Raw genomic sequence first — 8692 nt, forward strand, 5'->3', positions numbered from 1 at the left:
TCTCATGAAAACAAAGTACCTTCCATCAAAACCAAGTAATCATGACAAAGGGGGTCTGTGTGTCTGCATGTGAGAGAGACTCTGTGGTGAGTGCATCCCTGTGGTTTTCCTGCAGTTCATTTCTTTTACCTTGCAAGTCTTCCATATTTTAACTTAATTTATTAGTCACACTTTTTAGTGTCAGTAATGATTAAGAAAATTGTTACTTTACAGCCATAATAAAAATACTGGTACAAATGAATATATTTAAAAAATGAAACGTCCCTGTATTTCTTCCTTTCATCACTGGAGTGTGCTCTGACTTGCCCTATAGCCCCAGACCAGAATTTAAGGACCAGCAGAAGCAAATGAAGTGACTCTTACTTGAGTAATAACTTGCACTGACTAATACTTGCATGCATTGCCATCACCTCTAAATTACTTAACTCTTTTACAGGGAATTTACTGTTGAAACTGAAGGGAAAACATTTAATTTAACAAATGACATGGTCAGTGTGAAGAGGTTCCAGAAAACACTGCATGGTAACTTTTTGTTTTCTCTTTCCTTTATAATTGCAACTGTTGAATCAGGAAACTATAATATAAATTGAATGTAGAAGTTTTAGACACATGCAGAGCCTGTGGCCAAAGTTTCTAGTCTTAAGTGCCTAAAGTTATGTGCTTAAGTCAGTCGTTTTTTTCCCCTTATTTCCAGCAAAATCATTTATGTGTCTAACTTGGGTCTGAGGCACTACTTTAGGGTCTCAAGCCAAGGAGAGCAATTTGCAGAACCCACATCTGATTTGCTTAAATACTAGAGATCTCTTGGGTACCTAAGTCTTTTCTGGTGAAAACCTATTTAGTCACTTAATACCTAATCTAAGGCAGGATAATCTGATAGTTATAGTGGAAGCATCAGACTTGAGGAAATGCAGGTTCAGTCTCCAACTCTGCCACATCTCCCTGTCACCCTGATTAAGTCGCTTAAAGCTGTCTGGGAAACCGGTGCTGCTTTTCACATGATAGCTGCGTGCCAATAGAGCACTTGCCCGGGCAGTCAGTGTGCTGGGTTTTAAGCCCTTCTCTGTCTGAAGGGACCTAGACCCATAGCTCCTGTCCCCCAGGAGAATGCCGTGATCATCAGACTATAGAAGAGGCTATATGAGGGCATCTCCTACCTCTGTCCTGTTGAAGACGGGCCACTGGACAGCCAAGAGCTCTCTTGTCTCATGACTCTTGCAAACAAGCAAGGGAGAGCCTGGAGACTGCAAGGGAAGAGGGGAGAGAGCATCTCAGCCTGGATAAGCCCTGCCTGTATGCTCTTCTCCATAGCGTTCACTTTCTGACACTGAGAGATGCAAGGTAGAGGGCCTGGGTCTGACCCAGTACAACACTCACGTTCTTACTCTGGCCCAGGGGTACGGGTGCTGCCCGGGGAGTATAGCTCGGCTCCCTGATCCTGGGACTGCTCATATGTCTGCAGCCTCATCTCTGGGCTACAGTTGGGCTCCCTTTCACTTGGCTTTCTTGCTCCCATGACTGTTTAGTGGTCTGTTTAGCAAATAACGAAAGAGTCAACAGGAGAGGGCAGGTGAGTGCTTTCTGCCCAGTCTATTTGTCCCTCGGGGGAGACCCTTCACTTCTGCCTGGCCTTGTCAACACATGGGATGTCTTTTACGTGTACTCCGGAGTTGGTGAGGAGGCCTTTTAATTACAGCAGCTCTGAGAGCTGCTGTAGTTGAAGCACCCGGGGCATCTTGTGTATTCAGTGTTCCGCATTTCAAAATAGCGGTGGGGGTGCTTTAACTAAAGCTTGTTTGATGAGCTTTACTTAAAGAGCCCCCTGTTGCCATTTTGAAGTGCGGGGACATCGAATACAGGAGATGGTGAGGCTGCTGGAGTGCGCTAATTAGCACGCTCCAGCAGAATTGCTTCATCGAGTCTGCTCTGACATGCTTTAATTACTGTGTGTCAGAGCAGCATCCCCATCTATGCGTAGGTACCCATGCGGGCTGTGCTCATGAGCACCCCTGCTGGTTCATCAAAATGTCTGAGACCCTTTCAAAGACTGCATCTGGCCTTGAAGCCTTGAGACCTCAGAAAGGAGCTGCAGTTGCAGCAATGTAAATGTCACCTTCACGGACTGTATAAATACTAATTCTTAGGCCACTTCTTCTGGCTTGTCACATAGGGGGACACTGAGAGAGGGAGTTTGAATGATTTACTCAAGGTTGCTAGGGGATTCCTTGATGGAGCTTAAGTTAGAACTGAAGTTTCTTGTTCCCATTTGTCTGCTCCGATCGTGAGATACAGATATGCCACCCCTGGACTCGGTACAGAGAGAGTCTAAAACTTTGTCTCCAGGTGCTCCCTCAGGGAGCATAAATGTTTAAAACCTTCCTCTCTCCTGATCAGCTACATTAATCCCAGCCTCCTGTGCAGAAATGCAGCAGTGATAAAACGCTGTGCTTTTATAAACTGCTCTGCTGACTGCTTTGTGGTTTGTCTTCAAGTGGAAGAAATCACCCCAAATGTGATCGAACCCTCCTTCGGCATTGGGAGGATCATGTACACGGTGTTTGAACATACATTCCACGTCCGGGAGGGAGACGAGCAGCGCACGGTGAGCTCTTTCTGCCGCTTGCACCCTGCTCTGGACTGGAGAGTCCAAAGTGCAGACAGCAGACGTGTGAGATGTGAAATGATGCCGTTAGTATAGGCAATAGGTGGGAGAAGCCGGGCGGAGCAGGTGTGGTTACCTGCTCCTCCCTGGCAGGGCATGTGCTGAGTCCTTAAAATTGTCTGTGGCTTTATGCAGACTTAACACACAGGTAGAGGTATGCTTGGAGCAGCTGCAGCGGGAAGGGAGAGCTGTTGGCACAGCAGACATTATGCCTTGGCTGTTCTCTGTATGTGAGCCCGGAGCAATACAAGCGTGGCAAAACAGGTTCAGCTTTAACCCTGCCTCATCCGTGGTCAAAGCTGGACTGGTTTTTGGGGTGGGTTTTTTGGCGGGTGTGGCCCTGTAGCCACACATTACAGCGTAACAGCTGGCTGTAGGCTTCTAAATATACATGACATTGCTCCAGGTGTACATAGGTCTATGACCCCAGGCTTTGGGGTACAGTGGGAATTTTTCCAGGCTCATGGCAAGTCATCACCTCTGGGGAAAATAGAAGTCGTTTCAGTATTATGGCCTCGTCCTCCTTTATTGGCCATAACTTCTCACTGCTGCGTGTGTGCATCCTCATGGCTTTGGCCTGAGACCGTTCTAGAGGTATGGCAGGAGGGAAGCATGTCTGTATATAGTAAAGTAACTGATGCCCAAACCGACTGAAGAAGCCCTGGTGGCAGGCCCACGAAGAGCTGGTTGGAAACCTGGCTGTACTTGCATTTCTTGTATCCATTTGCTAAATTGTTCTTAAAGAATCTGAAAATAACACATCCATTTTCCATACAAGCCCTCCGTGTGGTTGTCTGGGGCAGGGGGGGAAGCGTTTCTGAATGATGGACCGCACCTTCAGAGACTCTCACAGGCCACCTGTGGACACGTTTGGGATCCCATATTATCTACAGTAGGAAAATAGGGGTGCAGGGATGAAACAAGCACCCTGAGAGCTGGTGAGGTCACTGATCCTGAGGGAGCGTAGGACTGAAAAGTCCTGCACCATCAAATCCAGTCCCTGTTGCTCTTTTTTGAATGTTTGGTATCTTGCTTTATGCATCGATGCAGTTCTAGTTTGTTATTTAGCTGTTTTGCGGCCATGCTCCCTACCTTCATCAGGTGTATTGGGATGCAGTAGGCTGTGTGTTAAACCACAAGAAACAACGTAAAGGGTAGTGTATGAGACCCACGTCACCTCCACTCGGAGGTGTTTTAAATAAAGATCATCTCTGTTAAGTTTTAATGGGTCACAAAGGTCTCAGTGGTCTGCAGGCATAAATTATCCTGACCGATAGCAGTGAAGAGTCTGGCTCAGAGTGTGGCTGATGTATTAACTTTTGTATTGTCTTTAATTTTTACCCTGTGTGTAGTTCTTCAGCTTCCCTGCCGTTGTCTCTCCGTTCAAGTGCTCCGTCCTTCCTCTGAGCCAAAATCAGGAATTCATACCTTTTGTCAAGGAACTCTGTAAGTGAATACAGCTCTGCCGTTCTCTCTCCAACTCCGTTCATGGGGGTGACTTCCCTTTTTAAGAACACAGGAAAAAGATTGATGGGGGTAAAGTGGAGGGTCTTTTTTATGGTGTTTCCTTGTGTAACAAGCAGTTGCCTGCAGTGAAGGGAGTGGAAACACCTGCGCTTTCATCAGTCTGTCTTCTTCCTAAGACATCTCCAGCAGCTGAAATTAGGTCAATCTTGCAAAGCTGCTGTATAGACATATAACCTAGGCTCAAAACCTGCTCCCCTGCTTTCCTCCATGATGAGTCATAATGCAAAAGCTAACTGCTCTTATGTTAAAACCCACGCAGCCCCAGCAAAACTAGCAGGCAGTGCATGTTTGTTACTAAGCAGGGAAGGAGCCAGGCCTCCTGAATTCTGTTTTCATCTCTGCCACTCGCTTGTCGTGTCACTTCGACATAAAAACCCAGACCTCCCGACGCCCAGCCCTGATCTCTAGCCCCTAGACAGTCCTTGGCATATTGAAACCTTTTGCTGCTGCCAGCAGCATGTCTAACATGTTGTTCGCAGTGAGCGTGGAACGGCTGTGATTTGGTCAGATGGTGCCTCTAATGCAGTCTAGGATGTTAGGAGCAGGCTGGTTTTCCACTTCCCTGTGAGCCTTAGACACCAAGGTTAACTTATTCTTCAGTTAAGAAGGCAAACCTTCACAACAAGCTTAAAAGAGACCTTTGTTTTTGGGGGGTTTTTTTAGTGTTTTCCTTTAGAAAGAGACTAAGCAAATGCAGGGTGCAGCGCTCAATCTGCATTGTAGCATGCTTATTGGGTGTGAGACTCAACATCATGAGTCAAAGCAATCTCAGCACTAGCTGCCATCCTGCAGTTGCTATCTGCTAATTTAATAACACCCAAAAATGTGCAAGATGCTTTACAAGACTCAGCTGAGGAGAGAGAGGTAGTTTGGCCAGATCCTTCCCCTTTGCTTATGTGAGCAGCCCCACTGGCATTACTGTGACTAACTTCAGAGAAGTACGGGTAGTATTCTCGGGCCCTATCAGTGCATGGATGCTGTGGGAAGAGCAGTAGTAGCAGGCACGAGGAGGAGAGTGTCAAATGGTGGTAGGGTTGTCTTGCTGCTGTAGTAATGAGGCAGCTTTGTTTGTGGCAACCCCCTCTTTGCCTCTCTGGGGTTCTGCGTTCGGATCCTCCAGCCTGCCAGGGTTGTCACTAATCCCCGCAACGCCTGGTTTTTGCAGCTGAAGCACTCACCCGGAACGGCATCTCCCACAAAGTGGACGACTCCTCAGGGTCCATTGGCCGGCGCTATGCCAGGACGGACGAGATCGGCGTGGCTTTTGGCATCACGATCGACTTCGACACGGTTAACAGGACGCCTCACACAGCCACGCTCCGAGACCGTGACTCGATGCGTCAGATACGGGCCGAGGTAAAGGCTGGGCTGGCATGGGAAGGGAGCAGAAATCCCTCCTGCTCCTGTGGGGTAAGGGGTCGGTTGGGAAGGTGCAGTGGGCTTTCGGTGGAGAATTCACAGGGAGAAGGGTACAAACCAAACAGAGCACCACCAGGCAAGTGAAGAGGCTTTTGTAGGAGTGAGAGACCAGTGCTGCCTTCTAAAAAGGAGAGACCTGGAGCAATTTATGCAGCTGCAAGAAGCTGGTGCTTACAATGTGAGCGTGCTGTGTTGGGTGTAGCATTACCCCTAGAAGTGCTGTAGCAGCCTAGGGGTACTAGGTGTGGTGTAATGGCCACATCTGCCTAGTGTGCTGCATACCAGAAGATCACTCCTCTGGTCCTAACACTGCCTTGTTTTGCACAAGTGCAGCATCTACTGACCGGCTTCTCCTGGCTTATCAGTCCAGCTGGGAAGAGGGTGTGATCCCTGACCAACCTGGCTGTGCTAGCTGAAGGCTGGAGTACGGACGTGGCCAAAGGCTGCTGCATGGAAAACCCAGCTCCAACTTAACGGCTGTCTGGGCCTCCTCAGCACCCTTCTCCTCGCATGTGAATTTGCAGCGGGGCGTCTAGTTCGGTGTGTTCTTGAAAACCTGCAGAAGTCTTGGCCAGTTGCATGTCAGCAGGCTGTAAAGCTCCATTCTCACTTTTGTGCCTCGAAAGAGCCTGCCTGGGGGTGGATATAGGGCTAGCAGCACTGATTGGATCCACAGCCCCCTGTTCCAGCTAGGTCCTTCGCAGGGAAGGCTGCTCAGTGTTGGATCTGCTGCCATTCCTTGTGTGAACAGAGCATTTGCAAGTCCCTCCCCGAGATCTGGCTCCTCTGTCCTCTCCAAGCCAGCAAGCAGCTTGTCAGTGACCTATCCAGAGAAACATTAAATAATGAGCAATATCCCCCCTCCTCTACCCCCTCTCTTTGCTCAGCGATTATCTGTCACTTCTGTGGAGGAAGGGATCCAGCATGGGTGCCCTAGCTGATGTGGGGAGGGGCTGCGAATTGCAGAAACAGGAGGCTCCAGTTCTCACTTCTGAAGCTGGCAGCACTGTGTGTGTTACCAGTGTTAATGGCATACCGTCCACACAGAACCGTATCTTTCTGATGGGCCTTGATCCAAAGCTCGTTGTAGCCATTGTGGGGAAAACCTCCAGTTGATTCCAGTAGGCTTTATCTTGGGGCCTGATGTAAATAGCCAGCACTTTTACTGGTCTGTAAATGGTTTCTGAAGTTCTGTGGTGAATATGCTCACAATCGCTGCGGAAGGAATAGCAGTTCCTGAGCCAGTAGCTGGGCTGTGCTAGTGCTATCTTGCAGAGGGCCTCTCCAGACCCCTCTACTTGCCACTTCATCTCGATAAGTTTTGTTTTCTACCTATTCCAGCCTGTGGCATGATACTACCGCGTACCAGCTCTGCTCCACCTTAGCGATGGCTGAATTTCTTTAATGTGTTGCGCTGCATAGTAGCTCAGCGTAAGCTAGAACGAATAGTGATACAGCATTAAGATGCCTTGTTGCTTAGAAACTATAACATGGAGGTCTTAGCATTTGGGAAAGGAAATAGCATTTTGGGAAAATGAAATCAGTAATTATCCAGGCAATATTATGTAGTAACAATGTTGAGTACTGTCACCGTACTGGTAACTGTCGGGGTACCTGTAGGATTACACTGTGGCTCAATTTGATTTCAGCAGCCTCATAGCTTGTCTCTTGCACCCTTCCTTTAGGTCTCTGAACTTCCGACCATAATCCGTGACCTGGCAAACGGCTGCATAACTTGGGCCAATGTGGAGGCCAAGTATCCGCTCTTTGAGGGACAAGAGACTGGCAAAAAGGACACAATAGAGGAATAGACTATGAACCTGACATACACCCTATCAGATGCCCACTTTTTACTGTTCATGTTAATATGAAATAAACTTACCATGTGTATTATTCAAAGCTGCATTGTTTGTGCACCCAGGGACTATTTGGTTTTATTTTTTTCCTCAATTGCTGCCTGATTTTAACTTCAAACTGAAATAATTGCAATTAAAGCTAAAGGTGTTCTGAATAAACACACCATTGCATATGCTTGCTTCTCTGTGTTACACAGTCTTATACTTTTAGGAGGCCTTTCGTGATTCTCTTTGAGCCAGTTCTTTGTTGTAGTGTCTTTGGTTTCAATTAGAAACTTCGGGCATACGGAGTGATCAAATGATTTAATGCTGGGGAGGGCTGAGTTCCACACCTGCTCTGCCACAGACCTTAAGCAAGTCATTTAGCCTCAAACCCACAATGGGACTTGGGTGCTGCGATGCTCTGCACTGCAGCACCTGGCCCCCATAGCAGAATACACAGGTAGGTTCCCTGCCTGCCTGGAAAGTTGGGCACTTTGGAAAGGAAGCCATGAAAGTCAGCATGCCCAGTGGGGCAGCTCCTTTGCTAGCCAAGAAATGCTGAGGCTGAGGTTGTCTGCAGCCCCAGAGAGCAGAAAGGATGTAAGCACGACCAGAAGGCACGCCCATTCACTCCAGCTGCACAGCTCTCCTCCTTGGCTGGATCACTCCCTTATTAAAGCATAGCTGGATGCCTCACCACTTGCAATGTAACCATAGGAGTGGGGCAGGCAAGCCCTGCTTTTCAGAAGCTGAACCCAGTATGGATGTCTGTCACTTTCTGTGCATGCACACTGAGCTGGAGTCTTCAGGGCGTTGCTACTGAGCACATGCCTGCGTGCATGGGAGTCATGGGAAAAGCAGCACATCTGTCCACATTGCAACTGGTTTAACTTCCTTTGCATGCTTGAAAGCCTGCACTGCATAGCCAGATGAGTCATGTTGAGGTAGGTAGAGCAGCTGCATAAAGAGCATGGTTGAGAAGGTGGAATCCTCTTGGCCATCTGAGATGGCTGGGTGGCCAGCTCCTGAAGGAAGCCCTGCTTTGGCAACCCCAAGGCAGAGGGAAGACGAGTTGATGGAGGGGAAGTGTCCTTCACCTCCAAGTCTTAAGCAACCACTTTGAGTTAATGAGCTGTGAGGAATGGAGTCAGGACAGGACTGGTTAGTGAAAACAGACTTTTGCCTTATGCACCTGATGATGTGTTGTGAGGGGCTCCTTCCCCTTGTCATCTGGGAGCTCAGGGTC

The 8692-nt window shown here is 48.2% G+C and overlaps 1 protein-coding gene across 1 annotated transcript in view; it reads left to right on the top strand.

The window, feature by feature from the left end:
- The window catches only part of GARS1 (glycyl-tRNA synthetase 1), a 34387-nt gene extending 26742 nt beyond the window's left edge, over positions 1-7645 (top strand). The window contains exons 13-17 of the mRNA XM_090047811.1: positions 437-522; positions 2493-2602; positions 4015-4108; positions 5355-5545; positions 7294-7645. Coding sequence (XP_089903937.1) covers positions 437-522; positions 2493-2602; positions 4015-4108; positions 5355-5545; positions 7294-7419 — 607 coding nt within the window. The 3' untranslated portion in view covers positions 7420-7645. The remainder of the gene's footprint in view (positions 1-436; positions 523-2492; positions 2603-4014; positions 4109-5354; positions 5546-7293) is intronic.
- The last annotated feature ends 1047 nt before the right edge of the window (positions 7646-8692 follow it).

Source organism: Crocodylus siamensis, chromosome 5, assembly GCF_052110815.1.
Source record: "Crocodylus siamensis isolate JL-2025a chromosome 5, ASM5211081v1, whole genome shotgun sequence".
Lineage (NCBI taxonomy): Eukaryota > Metazoa > Chordata > Crocodylia > Crocodylidae > Crocodylus > Crocodylus siamensis.